Here is a 23,819-nt window from a genome sequence, read left to right as displayed (position 1 = left end):
TGGTGAGATTTCAGCTTGGCACAAAGCCTTGCTCTGCTGTTTCCTTCTGTTTCATTTCCATGTCCAATACGACCTTGCGAAGCTTGTGTGATATAACACAAAGACGCTTCGCCATGGTGCAAAAGCCTGTTCCGCATTACCTGCGCTGCCTGCCTAGCTTTGCATTCAAATGCATATCAACCCATTGTTCCCTGTGCTGGGGCTCCATAATACATTTCTAATGGAACAAGTTTCATTTGAAGAAGTATGGGAGACAACACTCCCCGTATTTTCATTAAAATGACAAGGGAAGCTTTCAATCCAACCAAAACTTTCAAATCAAGGGGTTTCTGATTCTGATCTGTTGCCATGAAATTCGCCTGCGCAGTGAGCCCACGTTCGCGTTGCTAAGTGGAGACAGAGATGAGGTCCAATTCACTCAAACTCTCTTTCTCCATCTCTCCATCCATTCATCCTTCCTTTGGTGCCAATTCAATTAAGACTCAATTACAGGCTCCTAAACAAAGCTGCCGCCAACGCACTCTCCTGCTCATCCTCCCTCTCTGCCTCACGTTCTCCGTCTCTATCTCTCTCGCTGAGCGTCAACACGGAAAGAGCTGGCTAAACTTTTGTTTCCTTGTCATCAACTTGCAAACACTCAAGTTCCCATGAATAACATCAACATGTCACAGACTCTGAGGATGTTAGCGTCACCTGTCTGCTCCAAGAGCCACGTCGAACCGGAAACTACACACACACACACGCACCAAATTGACTAGCATGTATGTCTTCCCAATGACAGTGACCAATTTAATTTCATGCTCTAAACATCTGCATCCGTGTCAGACAAAGGAGCGAGGAAGAGACCTCATTGATCCATGGGGTCTGGGACCAGCTGCCAACAGGGCATAGCACTGATGAATATTAAATAGGCCAGCATTAATATGCATGGGATTCTTCAGAGTTGTCTAGACGTGACAGGGTGGCTCCGGTTTCAGGTCAGGATGCCACCAAACTGCTGCCAGCCGTCTCTCCACATAATGTGTAAAAAGTGCCATTTTTTGTTTGCGAGAGCTTGTGTGTTTGCATGTGTGTGCTCAAGGATTCGTTAGTGTTGTTTGGATGAGTGTCTGCGCATTTCAGTCCCCTTGGTGTGTGGTCTGATCCAGGATTAGTGGAGAGAGGGGTGTGTGTGGAGGTGTGGTGCTCAGTGGGACGGCAACTGAAAGCTGGAAAGGAAGAAGCAACACATTCTAATGTGGCCAAATCTGCCTGAAATCCCCCTCGAGGACCACTGCACCGTCTGCAACACACACGGCCATGACACACAACTTCTATCCATAAAAACATCCACAGATTTAAGGGGTGCAAACAGGTACACATATGTATACGCATACGGTACAAAACAAGCACATACACACACACTTGTGACACAGAGCATGAAACAAATGGATCCACCTAAACTACACAGATGTTGACACGCACTCACACAGTGACACCCATCCAGCCCCCTGCGGCGCCTTAGCATGCGCTCCCCAGCCCACATGTAATCAAGTCGGGCAGTGACTTAGTGAAATTGCATTAGCTACACTTTCCTGGGTTTGATGAGAAACTGGTTTGATCCTGTGATGAATTCCGGCCCTGCCCAGATTTAGGCAGGGGAGAGAACGAACGTGTGATGCCTTCTTTAACACACTCCAGCGTCTCCTGGGACCGGAGTGTTTCTGTATGCATCTGCGAGTGTGTCAGAGAGAGCGAGATGGGGAAATCCAGACAGGCGGGCGAAGGAACAGTCATAATCCCTAATTTACAAGTGGTTTGAATCTGTTTTGTGTCCACGATCTAAATGTGTGAGTCTGTATGGAAAAAAAGAGAGCTAGGACAGAAACTAGTCCAAATGCTCATGATTCCCTGCCTGACGGTGTGTGTGTGCTAGAGTTGGATACCACTTACATGTGAACCAATACTTGAACTGATTCTGGTACTTGGAATTTGATACTGATACCCAACAGTATCATTTCTTAGTACTCTGCTTAATGACAAAAATGTAAGTTCTGGACAAGATGCAGGGGTGACATAGACTTCAACACCAATGCACCGATAGTTTTTGCTCGCTGGGAAGCAGACAGAGCGGCAGTGGAGCTCTCTGGCCAACTTCCCGGCTTTGGAGCGCTTTTGTTTCTTGTCTGAAGTTGAACCTGCGGCTCCACAAAGCTCCGTTGCCGGCCTCAGAGCTCCATGACTGGCTTCCTGCCTTGGTAGTGTTTCGCAGCAAATTCCGCCTCTTGTCTTAATCCTGCGTTGTCACCCAGATGAGCACTCAAGAACTGACACTTGCCAAAATGGATTTAACTTGAAGAGATACGTTACAGTAGTGGTTCACAACTGGTGGGTAGCAGTCCAAAAGTGTGCTGCAGCTCCATTCTGAATGGATGACAAGTGACTCGCAAACATGTCAAGTTTTGGAAATTGTTGAAATAGTTTGGTCGCCAACCCTAGCATGTACTAGCACATATATAGCAATAGATAACAATTCATCCATCCATCCATTTTCGTAAGCGCTTATCCTCTTGAGGGTCAGGGGGCTGGAGCCTGTCCCCGCTGACATTGGGTGAGAGGCGGGGTTCACCCTGGACAGGTCGCCAGACTATTACAGGGCTTACACATAGACACAGACAGCCATTCACACTCACATTCACACCTCCGGACAATTTAGAGTCACCAATTAACCTGCATGTCTTTGGACTGTGGGAGGAAGCTGGAGTACCCAGAGAAAACCCACGCTGACACGGGGAGAACATGCAAACTCTGCACAGAAGGGCTCCCTCCTGGGATTGTACCAGGATCCCTCTTGCTGTGAGAAGACAGTGCTAACCACTAAACCACAATGCTGCCCGAGAACAATTCAATATACAAATATTTTAAAGAATCTCAAAACTGTTTCCTATGGCTTTTTCTTGATTTTTTTTTTCTTCCAAAATTCTGATCTGCACCTAATGTAACTGCTTTTAAAACTACTAAAATTGTACTTTAATTTTAATTATTTTTTGGTGTTTTTTTTTTAATTATAAGTTTATTCATTTTTATTTTCACTAATGTTTTATTTGTTTACGTGATACTCTTTTACTCTTCCTGCCTGTGTTCTTTTAAATGTGTTGTTTATGTAAAAAAAGAAATAAGTTTTCTGCACTCTTATTAATTATCACTCATAACTGTATTTTTAAAACTTCATTATGTTCCTTATTATCTTCCTTGAGCTGCCTGTGTGAAATGTGCAATAAAAAATAAACATGCCTCACCTTTTATGACTTTATATTTTAACCAGTACCACACTTCCTAACCACTGTTTTTAAAATGTGATAGATCTTTAAGTTTGCCTGCTCTCCTAATAAAATTCTAAAATTGAGTTAACATGTTTATATGTTTTATATTTCGCATGTCTAAATAAATGTTAGGAAAAGTTAAATTGACAAGTTAGGTTACCATCATGTAAATATGCCCATAACAATCATTCTTAAATACAATATAGACATTATGATTATTTTTATACTATACTGTACAGTACATAAAGTATTACTGGCCTTTAAAATACTAATAATTGTCCAGTTGGCATAAACTCCTTAAAGTGCTTAAGTTCTGTTTGTTCATGTGTCTGAATACAACAGCCATGCATGCATGTGATCACAGCTGTAATCTCTCCTTTATAGCCAGTGTGCCAAGCTGGGTCTGTGTTCATGTCAACTCAAGAGGATCAAAGACGCCTATGATCGCTCTGGCTAGACTCTGATTGGGACTGGCAGGAGGGCGACTGTGTGACTGACTCACAATCACACCCCCCCCACACAAACACAATGGAGGCTCACAAAAGCGACAACAATTGGCTGCGCTGGTCAAAACAGCACAAGCAGAATTTAACACCGTGTATAAATTTGACAGGTAGTATTCTGCAGTATCTGCAACTCTCCACGGGATGTACAGTAATTGCTGGCCTATAAAAACAAGCAGAGGGAGGCAGCGCTCTTCCTGTGATTGAGGTCCCTAATCCGTAGCGTTGGCCAGCGCTGCACATTTCATGCTAAATTGTGCAAACAGAAAGCAACATATAGAATAATCCAATTTTCAACCTCAATGGCCTCATTTGTCTGTAGCTGTAATGCTATGAAAATTAGTTTGGGAGTGATCAATTCAGGTAATATTCTCCGTGTACAACTCAGATACAATTTAACTGTGTGTGCGTGTGTGTGTGTGTGTGTATGCTTGTGAAAGAATCAGCCTGGCAGCCGGCTACATATTCACAGAGTTGAAACCTGCTGATCTAATAAGAACAATTTGCGTGTCAATAATGTATGACTCTCTGGTCAATTTCAGGCATCCCATTCCACTCAGACTGTCTTCATGTCTGATTGTGTCTTAATGAGAGCCTTCTATTATTAAAATTAATTTGAGGGGATGGTATCGGCTGCTCTGCCAACCATGAGACCAAATCCAGCCCTTAGCCGAGAATAAACGGTATAAATAAATAATAGTATAAATAAATTCAGGTGTAAATTGAGTTGGATTAATAATTAAATGTGTCTCCGTGGTCTTGAGTTTAATGAATGCACATCTGCCAGTGGTGGTATGACAACAATGCACTCCAGAAGCAGGATGAATATTAATTGCGCAGAATGCCTCTTTTGAGACGTGAGGAAGAGCCATCCTCGGTAAGGGACATTTTGTGGGGGAAGAACTCTTTGAACAGCTGGAAACGTGCGTCATTTACCCCTAAAACTTCAGTGATGACAGTTCAGTTTCATTCTGTTGGCAAGTGGTGGCAATGTTGGAAGCTTTATACAGATTTCCAAAAGTTGGTAACATATTCAAGGTTTTCCTTTTGACAGAAACAAGACTTACAAGATCTAAACGATCTATAGCACATGGTCTAAAGTGCATGGCACAAGGGAATGTAAGTTATGTGCAAACCCACTCGTTAAACGGTGCATAATCAGGGCGCAGAGTAAGGCACAAGGGTTGTATTTAGTCCCTTAATTAATCATAGGTGTGTCTTGGGCATAACAAGAATTCAGCCAACCAGAGTGTCATCCCCAGGGGCGTAAATATAGACAGTGCAGGCAGTGTGGTTGCATTGGGGCCCCTGGGGTGGAAGGGCCTGTAGAGAAAGCAGGCTCTTGCAAGTGATTCAGATTGCCACCTTAGACATATACCTGTGGTCAAATAGGAATACTAAAAACTATAGTTACGAGGTCTAAACTTTTAGATTCTGAAATAATCAGTTGAACTGTTCCTCATGTGTAAATGTGCACAGCGTCTCTCTTACAGGGGAGCCTGCAGCTTTGCTCTCTGCTTTATTCATATTTTTGAGAATATACGTATTTACTCAATGATGTGTCATTTCACCCACCTGCAACCTGCATGTCTCTGTGTGTGTCACAAGCAGTGTGTACACATTTTGAACCCACCTCTGTAGATGCATCTTAATTTCTGAATAAAGTGCTCTTAAAATAGCCATGGGCCAGTCGCACAGAGCACCTTAATTTAAGATTTTCCTAAAAGTCAGAGTTAAGGTTTCCTTGAGGTAAAATCGGAATCACAAAGTCTTCTTAAGGTTGCCTCAAAATGTTTACTTAAGGAAGTTTTTCTCATTATCTTGGACTTGTACTTAAGGAATTGCTTCAAGTTTGTTAAACCATTAGACCTTAGTAGCAAAAGTAAGGACAAAAACATTAAGTACCTCTGTCTTCAGCTTAACTGCAACATGGCTGACTTTATGGAGATAAATGAGAAAAATAAGGCTTCCTGAGAAGAGTGTTCTACAACCAGGAGAACACAATGGACACGCTTAATGATGAGCAAATGATTTTGTGCTATAAATTTAACCGCAAGTCAATCTATGATTGTGACTGTCTGGTTCTAGATCACTCAACTTTCCAAAGCTGCGCCCTTACAGTCTCTTTACAATTACTGATTGCTCTGCGGTTTTGTGCAATGGGATCTTTTCCAGTCAGTTATTGGCCAGGTGTTCCATTTAAGCCTTAAGTGTCATACTTAAGGGACAAATTTATGGTGTTTTGTGCAAGCAGCCCCTGGTTTTTGTTGGTCAATGGCACAATCACTTTCTGCTGCCCATAAAATAGTCAGCACTGGAGGAAGTCAGAAGAACACCAAAATCAGTAAACTGTACCTCCCAGACACCTTGACTTTACGTAGCAAATTTTACGTCAACTTATCTGAACATTTTTGAGTTGTTTCAGCCTGGAACAAATAAGTAGACCAACGAATAGAAAACCAGAGAATACAAAATGGAGGAAGCTAAAATATCAGTTGCCTCACGTGGTGCATGTGGTCCCTACATCACCAAATTCGAGCACTCTATTGAAGCATCACTGTGCTCACTTCAATCATCAAGGGCTTAAAAACACTCTTTACTGTCATGGTCTCTTGAATCTGTCAACCATAACAAAGAATTCCGTATGAGTGATTGAGTTCATGCATGTCAGCATGTGTGTGTGTGGATAAAGACCAAGAGAACTAATCGCCCAGAAAACCAAGTGTCATCACATCTCTGATTGGACCCAGCAGGGAATCTAACAGCACATTGCACACCCTCTTCTTTACCGGAAGAACCTGTTGCCTGCTGGGAAAGCAAGAGGCTGAACATTTATCTGCCCGGCTGTCAGTGAAGCTGCGACGGTACAGGTGCCAGGGCGTCTGCAGCCTCATGTCCTGCGTGCCCTTCTTCCCCCCTTCATTCCCTCCCTTTTTTCATTTGTTCATCCCTCCATCTTCCCCAATCAGCAGGTCTGAGATTAAAAGTAAACACAGAGGTGACAGTCAAAGCCGCCAATAATGACAAGACCAATGCTGATTGAAATTAGCCTCAGGTTGGGAAAATACACCAAGCTTTTTCTCTCTGATTAAATGTCTGCACTATGTAAACTATTACAACCTCGCTCTGTTCTCCTTCTGCTGTCCTCTGCATCCCCATTGTCATTTCTATTCTCCCCCGCTTCCACTTTCTCACTGCATTTAATGTCTGACTTATCTGCGCGTCACCTCGCCAGGATCGAAATCTTGATGTCATGTGAAAATCTCATAGCTCTAACTTCGGCCATGTTTATGTTTTATCTCAGCAGGTCTTTGTGAGATAAAGAGTTTCTTCCTGAAAACTTTACATTTGATTATGTGACAATACGTTTCCTCACAGCTTGCAGATATTGGCCATATCTGATGTTCGGCACTAAGAATCAGCTTTGTCGTTTCTCAACTATTATATGGTTTCAAGGTCACTATTGCACTGACGGAGTAACCAAATGAGATATGCATGCGGTGTCTATTGTGGAAGTGCTTTAGTTAAGGAGCAGTGTGTAGGATTTAGGGACAGAAATGAGATATAATATTCAGAATTCTGTCAGCCTGAAACTAGGAATTATGTTTTTGTTAATTTAGAATGAGCCCTTCATATCAACACAGGTAGCAGGCCCTCTTCCACGGAGCCTGCCAATTGTCGACAGTAAGCCAGAACAGACAAACCAAACGCTGGCTCTAGATAGGGCCTTCTATGTTTTTACGTTGAAGTGAAGGCAACCGGAGGTTTTCTACATGCTTCAAAATGGGGGTAGAGGGGAAGGGTATCTGCAATTTTTGAATGGCTACGCGTGGCAGTCTATAGGCTAATTTTGCAGCTCTTCAGTTTACTGCATTGCGCATAAACTGGGGCTCATAGGAGCTAGCTTGTGGCGCTGCACATTCCCTACCGCGTTCCCGACCCAACAGTGTTGCTGTGGTAAAATTGTGCCTACTGTTTGGTCTCCGAGCAGGTTGCCCAGGTGAGGAAAGGGCTCAATTTTGAATGGTAAATCCCAGCTGAGGGCATTAGCTCGGATAGCACCATTAGCAGTGTCAGGCCGGCTAGCGATGCTAACACAGTTAACCATGTGAAATAGGTTTTGCAGCTCAAAGTATATCTGCTTACTCCAGGCTACCTGGGGGGAGGTGGGCGGTGGCCACCATGTTTCCGCAGCAGTGATTGGCAAATGAGCAGCACCGCTCGCTATCTAGCTGCTAAGGCTAACGTTAGCTAACCAGTGGAGACCAGAGGGTGGGCAGTGGGCACGATGTTTCCGCATCTTGACTCAGCTTGCTGGCTGGCTGTCAGCAAAGCCAACAGAAAATAAATAAAAGGTAAAACTTTGAAATGTGGTGCTAAAGCTCACTGAGTCAACGTAGCACTGGACTAAAATGAAAGCTGTCTTGTATTTCACGTCATTTTGTTTGTTTAATTTTTTGCCTGAAAAAAAAAAAAAAAGACCAGCGTCAGTGTCAGGATATCGAAACCAAAATTAACCACATTTGACATCCCTACTACACGCTGGTCCTTTGATGCAGGAGTCATTTTGCTTGACATCCAGTTTTACTTCTGTACTTGTACCACATTACTCCAGCAGGTGTTGCTGGCATGTGTTTGGACAATCATCTATGATTCCCACTTTGTCTAGAAGTGGAGAGCCACACTTGCTGAATGAGGTGAAGTGCAATGTACTACTAGCATCAATCCTGTAAAAGATTCTATACAATACTTGTGTGTTATGTACAAACATATGACATAACAACAGTGAGTCAAACGCTGGCAACTCCAATATCAGTCTCTAAATAACTGCCTGCAATGTCTTTTCTATTATCATGCTTCTATCTTTCAGTTTTCTAACCAGAGGGCGAATGAGGTACAATGCAGTAAAACATGATATCATTATTAGAAGCCACAGTGCTTTTTCCACACTGCCTCCATGCTCCACTCTAATATCAGCACCAGAGCTACTGTAATTTAATCACTGGTCCCACAGAAGACAAGAATCCAACACTGCATTTAGGTGCGTATGTGTGTCTGTTTATGTACAGTGTGCGTGTGTGTGTGTGTGTGTGTGTGTGTGTGTGTGTGCGTCTTGGAGGAGGAGAGGAATCATATCTGTAATGTTTTAACCAATCAACCTTGCTGAAATCTATGTACGAGCAAATTGAACATGAGGAGCCCAAGCTAACACACACAAAATAACTCCTGAAAGCCAGGACATCTGCAGCAAACCGTGTGTGTGTGTGTGTGTGTGTGTGTGTGTGTGTGTGTGTGTGTGTGTGTGCGTGTGCCTGTTTTCCACAATATGCAGAGCTGCTCCATATTTGTTTTCATGCTGAACACAAATAAAGGCTTTTCACAGTAATAGCCTGTCAGGTAACAGAGGTACCTTGCATTTTTATCTACAAACCCAGTTATGTCGCTGCTGGAACAAAGCAATTCATAAAGGCGTGGGGCCGGAGCAAGAAGGGGAAACATGTCATTTTCTAGTGGCATTCCTGCGGGGAACAGAACTCAAGCATGGACTCGGTTACAACGTGCCATTTAATTACAGCATGTTGGACATGTCATATATGACATAACTTGGCAGGCATACTTTATGTAGCATACACACACATCCACATGTGGCCACTATGAAAGTCCTCATCAGTCATTCATGTGACATGGGCCTTTTCTCCGTCACTCAGCTTCCAGGGTAATGGTAAACTAGGAATAATGGCCAGTTGAGGGACACTTCTAAAAACAGAAATGGTAAGTCTGATTATATTCTGAATATAGAGAAGACTATTAACATGTCAATTTAATTTTCCTTATGCTGGGCATACTTTTTGATTTGAGCTAGTTTCTGACACAATGCTCGTTTTTGAGTTCAACTGAATTTCAGCTTCTTTGGGGCATCGTTTGCCGTGCAGTGTACAGGGCAAGGGCGTAGATTTGCAAATGGAAAATAGGGACATGTCCCTACAGAATTGTTCCTACCAATGTTTGAGCTAACGTCTTCACATTATCCATCATTCTTAAGTTTTGTGCGCAAAAATATGACTCGTAGTGATTCAATAACGGAAAGTGCATTTAATTTTCAATACGTGAAGATCACCTATTATGTTTGCCCAAGTGTTTTCAGTTAGTTTGGGTATACCACCTCCAATAATCAGCTCACAACTGCTTAGACTCATCCAGAGAGGGTCCGAAATGGGCTTCTGTGACTCTACACTCATTAAATTATGATTTAAAAGGGGTGTCGGTAGCTTAGTGGATAGTGCCGGCAACCCATGTATAGAGGTGATGCCTGCTGCATGTCGTCCCCCCACTCTCTCTCTTCCCATTTCACTCTGTCCTGTCCATTAAAGGCAAAAAGCCCCAAAAAAATCTTTAAGAAAAAAAGTAAATTATGATTTAAAAATTATGTATTGTATTATATTATATTATATTGTATTATATTATATGCAACATTAGAACTTTATTCTCAACTGCTCAGAGAACAAAGATATATGTAATATGTTTTGAATGAGCAGAAATTTTGGTGAAAAACACATGAGCAATTAAAGTCCAGGGGTTTATGAATTACTTAAAATGAATGAATTTATCCTTGCTGGGAGTGAATCGGTGCCATATGCACATTTAAAAAGGTTACTTTCCTAAAAAAAAAGACACAAAGGGGGCTGGGAAAGTTATCTATGCCTGCATGTGTGCTGACTAAGAAGAGATAACAGCCAACAGAGTTGATCAACAGGAGAATATTTGAACGCAATACAGAATGCCTGAGTCGTCCTGCATTATATTCCAATATGGCCTCTTTTCATATTTTGAATCGTCATTTTTCGGCTAAATTTTCTGCTTTCCTTTACACAAATAAAGAGATTTCCATCATAAATGGGTGCATAAAACGGGTTTCCCTAATAATGTTGAAAGTAAACCTACACCTATGGTACAGTGGGGAGCGAGGACTGATCTTGCTTGATCAACTTTTCTCGACCGACTGTCAGATGTTTGGATTTCTGACATGTCAGACATTTTTGTGGGCCCTCATCAGACTCTTGCACAGTTGAAGCAGAGCCGCGAGTCAGTTTTTTTCTTATTGTGCCTGTGCAATGTCGCAAACGGAGTATCTGAAGGTAACACACGTGCCTCTTGGATGTGTCTTCCTCCTTCTATCGCAACCATGAAAGAAAAGTGGTGTAACATTCCAGACCTCCAGTGACAAACACACTTTTAACTGCCTCAGAGCTTTTAAATTAATCTTAACTGACACCTGTCAATAGCCAGAACTGTCCAAAGGGACCGACAGGCTGTTTTATTATGTACAGTGTGAGCACTCAGGTCATGGCTTGACGAAGAGTGTGCGCACATAGATTGTGATCCCTGGCTTTACATGGCAGACAGTTAACTTGTACAGTAGGAGTTTAAATTTATCAACATTTATAGAACAGGTTCAAATTGTACAGTGTGTGCCCAGCTTAAGTCTTCCATTTGCTGTAAGGCAGTTCAATGAAAGAAATTATGGTCTTAAAGTGAAAGAAAAGGTTTCTGTACTGTGTGTTAATTTCCCTAAATTAACTCTGAGACTGGGATGACGTTTCAGAAGTTTCTGAAAACTTACTACAAGGTTGCAAATTATAAGTTAACGCAATATTACATCCTTTATATAATTTATGCCTACTGAATTCAATCTGTTGCACAAAGTTTTGGAAGAGAGACTTTACAGGTTTATTGAGAACAGTTTATCATTTTTATTTTACAGCGCGTGAGATGTAATTTAGAGTTTAGAATAGCCTGAGGACTTACAGTTTATAAATCAGTTAAAGAAGAAATCCAACTCCATAATCAAGTAAAATTATTTTTGCTCATATACAAGAACTAAGCACTTGGGAGAAAAAACTGGCACTAATACACATTTTATGTAATCTTTCTTTGAGAAACTATAAATAAATCATGCAGCTGACATTTACTTATGATGAGTCCATACGAACATACAACACGTTGCTGACTGTGGCAGGATTTAATTTGCTTATTATCTGTTTCTGATGCTACTGAGTCTTCCATGTTGTGACTCCCACGCTAACACACCCAAATTGAAATGTCAATCTCCAAGTAGCAAAGAGCAAGAGAAAGTTAACACCACAAAAGAAAGACGAGCATGAAAGATCATATCTCGACAAAGCAAGAAAGGGGAGGGGGAAAGAAATAAAAATGTGAGGCATCAATCACGGCTAAGCAGGTGTCTTTGACATTCCAGCATCATAATCCCATAATAATTATTGACTTCTTTTACCGACAGTTCAGTTCAATCCATGTCTCGTTTATGAATATGATAAATCATAATTGCAAGGTCAGCGGAAGTCAAGTATTGATCACTCCACAAGATGTGTGAACAGCCATTATCCTTGAATTCTGACAACAAATGAAGAGAATGAATGATTGGAAAAAGAATAATGAAAAGGCAAGTCAGTGATTTTACAATAAAAATAGAGAGGAACTCATCTGAAAGGGTTCGGGTTATGTATCACAATACAGGGGTTATGACTGAATATAATGCAATACTCTAAGCAAGGGGACATGTTGTGATTTTTATTTTCTGATTTACTAATTTTAGGAACTAGTGGTGCGCCCTTTGTTACTCTGCCTGTTTCATAGGTCCGTGTTCTGAAACACAACTACCAATCTAGATTAATGGATCACTGATATACCCCGTTAAGAGCTGGCTACAGAGCAACCATGCAGCCATCTTATTTGTTTCCATATCTTGACCTCAAAATGACCATGACGCATGCTCAAACGGATGTGAGAGATGGAGTCTGGAGCATGTTCTAGGACACCACTGTCAATGTCACCAATGACAATCATAAAGTAGCAGCCAACCATGTAGGAAAAGTTTCGCATTTCACTGGAGTTGCAGCTTGAATGACTTCTTGTGACAAATAAAATGACTGATTGATTGACTAATTGATACATCATCACGGAACATAACATTGTGATGCTCAAGTATGAAAGCAAATAAGAGAAATAAATAATTACATTTCCCCAACCACTGAATCCATCGCAAGGAAACATTTTACTTTGATAACTGTGTATCTAAATTTATTTGTTCTGAATTTACCTCTTTGAAATTGAAACGTGAAATTTCTTGATTTGCAATTTCAAAAGCTGAATTTGAAATTTATTTGCAATGTTCACAAATTTGGATTGAAAAATATGAAGTTTCAGAATTAGAAACAACAGATTCAGGTCGCTCAAATTCAAATACAACATCAAATTCAATTCAAAACATTCAGTCTCAATTGTCTAATCCTGTTCGGGACAGTCCAAATGTGCAGTTTATTTTTTTTCCAACTTTAATTTTTAGAGCTGAATTTAACCAACTGAATTTGAGCAAACCGAATCTATTTGTTTTAAAAATCTGGAACTTGATTTTTTGAATCTGCATTTTTTTTTTTCACCCCGCAATCTGTTAATTGACAATTTTCCAAATTGAGCTGATAGAAATAACAGTAATATTTGGTCAATCCAATAGTGACAGAACAAAAAAAAGAAAGTAGTAAGCAATGTAAGAACTAGAGCAAACAAAACCGAGAGAGGACAAGTAAAATACTACAAACCTAATCAGTGCCCAGAACAAGACAGAACAAAACAACATAGTAAAATAAAAAAATATGTGGAAATGTGTATATGATAATAACAATTACACTAAATATTAAAAAAATAATATCATAGTTGTTGGTCAGACACATCATAATTTCATGTCTTCATCATGCTCAATCATTCAGGAGTATCTGCAAAGTCCAGCTCTTGTATATATACTCGTAAATCATGCAAAATTTCCTCAGGGAGCCCTTCATTATGCACCTGATTCTTTGCAGTTTAACAAAATTAAGGACTTGCCTTATCCATAGAGTGTGTGATGGAGGTATTGGGGACCTCAGTTTGAGTAACATCAAGCGTCTGGCTGGTATTGTAACAACGCCTGTAAAAGTTGCCTCATGGGCAAGCGATGCAATCACTGAGTTTGTGAATATTTAAAAAACATATATGTAGTCAAATTCAGCTTTTGAAATTGCAAATCAAGACATTTCGTACTTGTATTTCAAAGAGCTGAATTTAGAACAAATAAATTCAGATGAATGGTTTTCGAAGTAAAATATTTCAATGCCATGAATTCAGTGGTTTTTAAATTTCAATATTCAAATACTTATGTCTCTTATTTCCTTCCATACTTAAGTGTATCGATATTTTCTCACACTCCTCTCTGAAAGTGGTTCTTTGATGTGGAACGAGGTTAGACTTGGAAAACACGGGCTAGTTTTCTCAAGGAGCAATCAAAATGAAAAAGGTGGTACACTGGAGCATGCCGTTTTTGAGGGGCAGTGAATGAGGGTGTCTCAAAGCCTCCTCCAATGACCCCATCACCGTTCTGAAATGTCCAAGCTTTTCTGAAAACTGCCTCACCCTTACACGTAATACGTTCTACCCCCGGCAATCACAATCCTAGTTTGGCCAAAGTGTGTAACATCACACATGACTTGGCAGGAACATGCTGTTTCTGCCACTTCTCATTGCAAACACACACACGCACTTCTGTGAACACGTGGCTATCAACATCTGCTGGCTCCTCCCCTGATGTCCCACCCAGCATCACCTCCACCCGTGTCTCCCGCGAGACATTTTTTCCATTTGCACATCTTCTTCCTCCCCTCCCCATCGGAGGTGTACAAATCAGTTTGACAAGGAACACCACTTCTGGTTGCCCCCAACAGCCGCTCTCCTCCTCCTCCTCCTCCTCCTCCTCCTCCTCCTCCTCCTCTCACTGTTCCTGCCCACTCTCATGGGAACATGATGCTATTATACATAAACAAGAAGCCCCTAACACAGCAAAGGCTCCTTTTCTCTTTCTCAGACGGAGCATTAAAGGTGTGGGCAGAGAGAGAGAGCTGTTTGTAACTATCTTGCTTGCGTAGGGGACTCAGCCAGACTGTTCTTTTTGTTTGCTGGACACCGTGTAAACAAGTCTATTTGAATATCAAAAGGAAAACAGGGAATGTGTGAAATAGATTCGGAGCCGAGTTGATTATGAATACGTCTTAGGAGCGGAGGAAGGTCAGAGGTGGGAAAGAGTTGGGAATGGGAGTACATTTATGTGCCTGCAGGAAAACGGGGAAGTCTGAAGTAGGTATGTTTGTTTACGAGCATATCCGGGGCAACAATGTGGTGATAGGCAGGCTTTGTGTGCGGCTGTCACATGAGCAGGGGGTTGTCACATCAAACGTGCCCCAGGGCAAGGCAATATCGCACGAAACACAAAGAACGGCCGTGACGCAAAGGGAAATAAAATCAAAGGAAAGGGCTGTAAATGCATTACTAACTCAGCATGGTGCAAGGCTGCAGCGGTTATTGAGATATATTCACACCTCACCTCCCAGATGACCACTGGGGCACTCCGAGTCATCCCACTGCCTACACACATACCACAAAGAGGCAATAAAAAAGCAAGGGGCGGGGATGTAAAAGTCTAGAGGTTGGGAGACATGCAGAGGAGTATGGGCGCACGGTAACACATCTATAGCTGGAATATTGTTATTTTCATAATTTATTCATAGGGAATGTGATTGAATCTGGATGGGGTTCTGTGATTCTGATGTAGTGGTTTGCCAAGGATACAAACACGCCCGCAAACACTATACACACATATAGACAGACAGCTGAGGATCTGCCGTATATGCGAGCACTACATACGTGCTCTAGCTGGCGGTCTACTCTTCATACGTTCACACCGCATATTCCAGATGTGGCTGCATATGGAGCTGTAATAAAGTCTTTAGATGAAGCATTGGATTAATTGAAGCGTACGAGACGTGCTTCAGTGGAGAAGGCGAGCAATTAAGTCCCCCTGTGTGTTTGCATGTGTATGTGCGGCATGTGTAGCTGCGTGCATGTGTGTAATGATATATGGCGAGTCCTTACAACACTCCAGAGACATAAATTACAGATATTACAGATTAATTTCAAACCCATTAGAGATATGTGACTCTGGGTAGGTTACGAAATCATGAGACGTTCTATACAACCACTGCTGCTCTGATTCTTATTTAAAGGTCCAGCGTGAAGGATTAAGGGGATATATTAGCAGAAATGGAGTATGATATAATAAGTATGTTTTCTAGGGGTGTGCCATATCATCTCATTCATGTTAATACTGGTATAATTTTTAATATCATATGAAAAATTTGTGATACTTGCAATATTTTGACTTGTTCACATTTTACGTCATACTGTTACCCATGGCAACAACAAGCATGGCTGAAAGCGAAATTATTAGCAACTCTGCGATGGTTCCAAAAAAAGGAGCAGTTTCAGTAGTGTGAAATAAACTGTGGCGTCCTGAATGTTTAATGAACAACCCTGGACTTCGCAGACTCGTCAAGTAATTTTGTCATAAACCTTTGGTAATGTAAACCTATGTGACGCTTGCGGCTCGACAAAAAGCTACACATATGACTGCTTGTTTTGGAGAGGAAGAGACCTCTGTGGGTAATTCGGCTCCTCCCTAAACCACCTGAACGTCTGGATCAAAAAGGTGAGCACACATTAGCAGGTGCTAGGTTAGCGACCCATCTCCAACAAGCCCAGCAGCATCATAGCCACACTGATTTGTAATGTGCTTTATTCTGTTTTTTTTTTCCTGGTTTTAATCACCAGGTGTGTTTTGGAGAAGAAGAGACCTCTGCAGATAATTCGGCTCATGGTAAAAACCTCCTGAAGAACAAACACCGATTGAATCATCAGCAAGAGTTCATGTTTGGCACATGAGAGAAGTTTCAGCTGGTTGCAATCCGCACCTCACCTCTAGATGCCACTACAACCTATGCTCCTTTAAACATCTGGGAGAGACATACTGTAACCTCTTAGACATGAACATTTATTTTATATCAGTATGTAGCATCATTCACAAAAGTGCAAGCTAACGCAGTTAAGTCTTCTCTACATACTGAAAAAGCATCTGTAGTTCTGAATTTGTACTCTATTTAGTGTATGACCATTTTTCTTCCTTTGTCAGCGGTGCATGGCTGGATTTAAAACGAGCAATCAAACTCTTATTTCCAAGGCTGTGTTGGTGAGCATCTGAGTTAATAACTATATTGACTTGAAGCAGACTGTTGAGGGGAAAAAAAGAGTTTAGGAACTCCAAGTAGAGAGACTAAGAGACACACATGACTAAGCTTTAAGTGTTGAGTAATCCCACAGCCAGAAGAACTCATCAAATCAATCTCTCGTTTCTAACTCTTTTTCCTCTCCCACCCTCCCTACAGTAAGTTTAATTTGAAGAGAGAGAAAAAGTCCCTTTCCACACCGTCTCAATACATATTTTTCTAATTTCTTCCTTCAGAAATCTCTTAATGGCTTCTTCGCTGGACCCTGATGAAAACAATGACTTTTAACCTTCCTCTCCCTCCCTCCTTCCCTCCATCCATCTTTCCCCCTCCCTCCATCTCAGGCGACTTATTTCACTTTCTAAATGATTTCTTACTCCTTCAATCTCTTTGCAGCCATTCAGGCCCCGGCCCAGGCTTGTGGCCGGTGCTACGCATTGTGACAGGTGAAATGAAAGCCCAGAGAAATCTCATCTTCTTATAAACGCTCCGAGGCATTCAGCCAGTCAAAAAAAAATATTTTTCCCCCCCCTTTCTTTCTGAGGCACCGACAGATGGAGGAAGAAAAAAAAAAAAGTGAGCTGTTATTTGAAGACCATTTGGGGTTTTCCTTTATCCACAGTTAATCAATGCTGTTCTTTCTGTACCGGGGGGAGCTGAGGCAGTACATTCTGCATACATTTACAGACTAGCTACTGTATGAGTGGCTTTTCTTTTTTTAAAAACAAAAAAAGAACTGAAGTCTGTGTTGAAATGTCTTCTAGAGTTGTCAGTCAAGTCGGCCCTTTGCTTATTTTTGAGTTAGATACCCAGAGTAGCCTAATTAATACTACATTAAGTAAACAGTTTACCTTAAAGGAGCAGAGTGTAAGACTTAGGGCGATTTAGTGGCACCTAGTGGTGAGAACTTGCAACCAGTTGAAACTTCTCCCAGTTACAATTCCTTCAATGTTTATTTCTATGGCGGTTTAAACAAATTATCCAAGAGGTCTCTTCCTCTCCAAACTAAACACACCAGGTGATTAAAACTCACTTAAAACACGGAATGAAGCAGTTTCACGTTACAAATCAATGTTTCTCAGACACTGTGGCTTTGGCTCGTGGGAGACAGGCCGCTGGCACAGCGCCTGCTAATATAGGCTCACCTTTTTCTCTGATAACTTAAGGTCCAGACATTCAGGAGGTTTTTACCGTGAGCCGGGTTATCTGCCGAGGTCTCTTCTCTCCAAAACAAAGTGACCAACTGATTTTAACCGGTAAAAACACTGAATAAAGGTAGTTTTACGTTCCAAATCAAGTGTTTCTCTAACGCTGTTCGGCTTGTCAGACACACTAATGTTGGCTCACCATTTTTCTCTTATAAATTAACATCCAGATGTTCACAAGGTTTTTACGGGGAGCCAAATTATCTGCAGAGGTCTGTTCCTCTCCAAACCAAGGATCCAAACTAAAAATGAGCTGAAAAACAAGAGCTGAAAATGGTGTGTGCCAAAAAATATTTAACAATTTCTATGACTAGGCCTCCACCTCACCATCTGCATCGCCAATTTCCTGTCTCCAAAATGTTTGTATGCATGAGTCAAAGTTTCTCCCATCAAGTCTGTTTTTATACATCACAACTTTTGCGTGGGAAGTGGCCCTTCGCCTCTTGCATGCCTCGTTTTGTACGTATGCAATGTTTATAAATGAGACCCCAGGTAATTAAAACCAGTAAAAATACTAAATAAAGCAGTTTCACATTAAAAAAATGTGGTGTTTGTGGATACTGTCATTGTGGAGGGGCTGCTAACTACATCAGCTGACCAAAAAACACACGTGGCATTATTTAAAGCCAGTGTTGGGTTTGTCTTCTCTGGGCAACTGTAGAAACACGGTGGTGCAACATAGCGGACTCTGTGGTTGTTGCTCCCTATGTAGACATAAACATTTCATTCTAAGGTAACAAAAACACCATAATTGTTATTTTCAGGTGATTATACACTAAAGAAAACCTATTTATTTGTCATAATTAGTTATGCAGATATTGTAAAGGTTTATTTTGTATGTGTTGTGGAGTAGTCGCTGCAGATTAAAAGCTCTTTACTGTTATTGTCTCGCTCCTTCTCCCACCTTTTTCTACTTTATCCAAACAATGTCAATGAGGCGCTCGCTGTGAAAAAAGGAATCGTAGCAGACAAACAGCGCTGTCAGGCGCTGCTGATTGAAACCTCAAGGTCATAGGCAGAGAAACAGAGAGCAGAGAGAGGGAGAGAAACAGAAGAAGTAGGAGCGGTAGAACAGCTTAGACTCTCCAGGGTCTGGCTGTGCAGCTCACTCACTGTGCTATTTTGTGTGTGTGTGTGTGTCTGTGTGTGTGTGTGAGTGAGAGGTTTTCAAGGCCTCTCCCTGTAGGCGGATTCTGCTAAGTCACCCTGCTCTCTGCCTCTCGTCAATCTCTATCTCTATTTTGCTCTCCGCAATCCTGTTGTCTGCCTTTCTTTTCCTGAGTGGAACTCCTCGACCTGCAACGTGCCCTTCCCTATCTCCACCTTTTGTTACACCGCTCCCTCATGCTCTCACCCGCCTCTCCATCATCCCAAATCCCTCCATTGCTCTCTGGCTGGATCCTTCCACACCTCTGCCTCTATCTTAGCCAAACATGACCAAATCGCCCTCGCCTCCCTCCATGTCCTCTCTATCCTGTTCCCACTCAAGGCAAGACACACACCTGTTTGCCATCTCTTCATAATCTCTCTACTCCTGCCTCCACTCCTGTATCCATCTGCACTCACCCATTATTTCTCTCTGTTCAGTATGCTTGAAGGTCTCTTCTTTTTTCTTACTCAACCCATACACCTCTAACCTTCCTCCCTCCCTCGCTTTTTTCATCCTTCCACCCGACCTCAACCTTCTCTCTGTGTTCCAGCTGCTCTTTTCTCTCCTGCTGTACCCAACACACACTGCAAACCTGGCCCAATTTATTCTTCCGTCTCTGTCAGATTTTCCCCTCCTTTTTTTTCACTCTTCTGTCAATATATTTTTCACACCCTCTGCTATTTCTCTTTCCCTTTTCCTTCATCTCGCTGTCCTTCTATCCATCTTCACTTCACTTCTCAGGAGTCTTCTGCACCTCCCTCCACTCTCTCTTTCTCAGTACCGCCCCTCCTCACCTTGTAATTCTCCACTCTTGCTGTAGAGTTCTCGCCTCTGCTCTCTCAAGTAGGCACTCATGCTGATGGCATGGGAAGATGATTCGAACCTACAAAACACACAGAGGGTTCAACAAGTGGGCACACAACACAACAGTCAAACACACAATGTAACAGGAAAAAAATAACAACATGGACATGAGAAGTCAAACGCACCAAAGTCAAGTCGCTTTTATTTATTTAGAAACCATAACCCTGCCCCTGTAGTAACCTTAAATAGATTTCTGGTCTTTTGAGATATTGTCATTTTAGACTGCTCTTGGATACAGGCTGATTTATTCCTTTGTTTTTCTTATTTGGTGGAGAACAAGGCAGAGAGCAAAGGGTGCAATCCTTACTTGAAGAGCGACTGCTTGGCACGCTGTGGTTTTTTCTTCGCAAAAAAGGCAGCAAACTCGCTGCCAGTGCTGGCGTAGGAGAGTTGAGCCGATGGCTCTGTGGCACTGCGGCTGTTCTTCACGTCCAGATATTCCATCAGCAGAACCTGCACAAAAAAACAGAGCAAACAAACAGAGCACTGGGTCAAAAGCTAAAAGGCAGAAGAATAAGAAGTACATCAGCGACATTTCTATGGGCGATTGTCCTTCAGCCAGGTCACATGGGTTCAATTTTTCAGTGCACACACTAAGTGCATCCTGAGTGCTTTTGTGGTTTTGCTTTTATATGGTTGTTGTTTTCTGTCAACAATTAGAAGAGAACCAGAGAGAAATATTTAGGATGACAAATAAACAGTTTGTACAATTACTAAGAGTGTAAATCACAATAGGATATATCACTTCTCTTTACAATGATACGATATATGCTGATATCACAACGTCTGACATGAAACAATTTCCATTTGACTCAATTCAGGGGCCGGAGATTGATATGAGACAATATCAGTAAATATTCTCACTGTCTTTTTCTTGGCTGCTTCCTATTATCTGCCTGATGCTAGGCCATAAGCACTGGCTCTTTAAAAAAATAAAATAAAATAAAATAAAATAAAATAAAATAAAATAAAATAAAATAAAATAAAATAAAATTAAATTAAATTAAATAAAATTAAATAAAATTAAATTACTTTAATTAAATAAATATATTAAAAAGGGGCAATATCAAGCAACAAAATGAGGTGCAAAAGCGCTTATATTTATAATAAATAATAAAGAAAAAAACACAATATGGTTATCTTAAGGCTAACATGTTTTACAGAAGCCATATAAACAATACTGTCTTAGGTAAAAGAGGAGAACTCACTAGATCTCAAAGAAATAAAATTAGACCAGAAAGGTTTTCAAATTTTACCAAACTTGTGTAACTAAATTTTCCAGGCAAAAAGATTGCCGGGTCTCTTATCCACCGAATAAGACGGGGGGAGTCTATTTCCAGTGCTGAAGATTGAGACGCCTGGGAGGCAAAGTTGAAAAGGCAAGAGCATTACTGAGTTTAGGGTCAACTGAGGAGTCTCTGGGCACAACATCAAAACATGCTATAACAGGGCACAGGTCACTGTATTTATCTGAAAGGCGAATCTTAAGATGATGTATGTATTGATGCTTTCACTTTGCATCTCTGATACTGGACTGCTGAACACTGAATCTCGATGTCAACCCAGAATTATGTATGATTACACCCTCTGGTAATAACATGTTACAAATGAATATGCAGCACTTCTACGCTGGCGACACTTTGCTTTCAAGTTTTAAAAAAAGGATGGTTCACGGTCCAGTGGGTCTAATGGAATACTGCAAGTCACTAGTACTCGGTCCACTGATACAAAATGTGATGTTTCAAAGCACAATGATAACAAACTACAAAGCATCAACTGTGGAAAAACAGTGTAAAATAATTCACTGAAGCTACTTTTATGTCAGTCCCTAATTTATCACATTCATATTGTTACACTATCTTCCTTAGATAATGTAACATGAAGTACTCACACTTATTAATGACTTTAAAGCTCCCACTCAAAATCATACCCTGTAAGCTCAAACTGCCTGCTCTGTTCACGTATCAGCTTATTCATTAGTTCCATTTTGAAAACCAGAAGGCTTTTGTGCAGCAGGAGAGTATGGGTAAAAGGAAAAGTACCCACATTTACATTAGAGATGTGGATCAAGTACTCGCTTAGATGTCAGTATTTGTTCAGCATATAGAGTACTCACCGCCGCCTTCCCACAGGTGATCAGGACTATTTTTTTTAAGTACTGAAAATGGGTTAAATCATATTTTCAGTATGTTACTTCCCTCAGCGCCTCATGCTCCGCTGTCGCCCTCTCTGTTCATCATGACACACTTAAGAGACTACCACTGCATGTGTGTGCGCTCTACGCTGTGGAATAGTTGGTGAGAGTCTGCCCACAAACGCAAAGTGTGACAGGGCTAACTAATAGCATCACAAGGCTAATGTTTCCAAATGGTTATTAACAGGTCTGACCAGAGAGCCGAGTTGCTTTGGTGTCAGTGTGAGTTTGCTGGGACCGTTGAACGGCTTGGTGTCAGGTGTTAGATGCTGCTGCCGTGTCAGCTTGCGCTCACTGGGCAGATGTTGACCTGACAAGGTGAAAAGCGGCTCTGGATTCAGGAGACGGTCCTTCAGTGCTGCATCTAACCTAACCTGCAGCGTCAGCGACAGAGAGTTTGCTAATTTTTCTTATGTTAACAGGCTAATCAAAGCCTGGTTGTTCAATGTATGATTTTCAAATTGCACTTCTTTCCATTGTTGGCCAATTAAAATTCCTATTCTTACGTTAGGATTTTTTTTTTCTTTTGCAAGTGCAAGAGTACTCTATGATAATTTAATGCAAGTACTCAAATATGGAAGTCACTTGAAATTCCAATCCCTGCATACATTTACTATCAGATAACGCTCTATCTTTGTGGAGCTCACTACAAAATATAGCTAAAACCTCAAGTCGCTCTTGGTCATATTAAAAAAAACACTGCAGTGTGGAGCTGTAAAAACTCAGCACGCAGTCTCCTATTCTGTGTTTGATTAAAGCATTTAACCTAACTCTATCCTGTGTCACTTTAATCTTATTTCTATATCCCTTTGAACTGCTTTCAATTTCTTCACAGTGCTTGTGCCACCTTGGTGATACAAGCATTCGGTCCCCATTCACTTGTATTGTATAGTTCCAAGAATATTTTGCTGAATTATTCTTCTATTTTCACATTTATTTATTTATTTATTTTATTTAACCCTTATTTAACCAGGAAAAGACTCATTGAGATTAAAAATCTCTTTTACAAGAGTGTCCTGGCCAAGACAGGCAGCAGCATAATCATACATACACACAAACACAAGGTGGACACAAACATTAAAAACACTTAGCATCCAAAACAGCAACAATTCAAGGTCAGCTACAATAATAAAAGCCTCATTAATGTAAAACTGCAATTAAAAATGTCTTGTTCGGCAGAGATACATATCTAGCAGATCAGTTTTGGACATCCCTGGCAGCAGGTTTTGCATTTAGTGTGGCTTGTGGTATCACAGTTTACCCAACATACGGTCTACAAAGCCTGAGAAACAGAAGAAAATCCAAACTTTGAGCAAAAGGCCACTGACGTGACTAGGTCCTTTTGATGACCAGCGTAAAAAATGCCGTCGACCATTTCCCAGATCTGTCTGTATGATCCATGGTGAAATCCATCAACGTCTTATCACGCTTCATAAAA

The 23,819-nt window shown here is 41.2% G+C and overlaps 1 protein-coding gene across 1 annotated transcript in view; it reads right to left on the bottom strand.

Moving 5' to 3' along the window:
* The window catches only part of exoc4 (exocyst complex component 4), a 192,587-nt gene that overhangs the window by 121,854 nt on the left and 46,914 nt on the right, over positions 1–23,819 (bottom strand). Inside the window, exons 9-10 of the mRNA XM_050036180.1 lie at positions 20,495–20,640; positions 20,118–20,206 (exon numbers count right to left, since the gene is read on the bottom strand). Coding sequence (XP_049892137.1) covers positions 20,118–20,206; positions 20,495–20,640 — 235 coding nt within the window. The remainder of the gene's footprint in view (positions 1–20,117; positions 20,207–20,494; positions 20,641–23,819) is intronic.

Source organism: Epinephelus moara, chromosome 23 (assembly GCF_006386435.1).
Source record: "Epinephelus moara isolate mb chromosome 23, YSFRI_EMoa_1.0, whole genome shotgun sequence".
Classification (NCBI taxonomy): Eukaryota; Metazoa; Chordata; class Actinopteri; order Perciformes; family Serranidae; genus Epinephelus; species Epinephelus moara.
The sequence above is the reverse complement of the archived record's forward strand: the minus strand, read 5'-3'. Positions and strand labels throughout refer to the sequence as shown.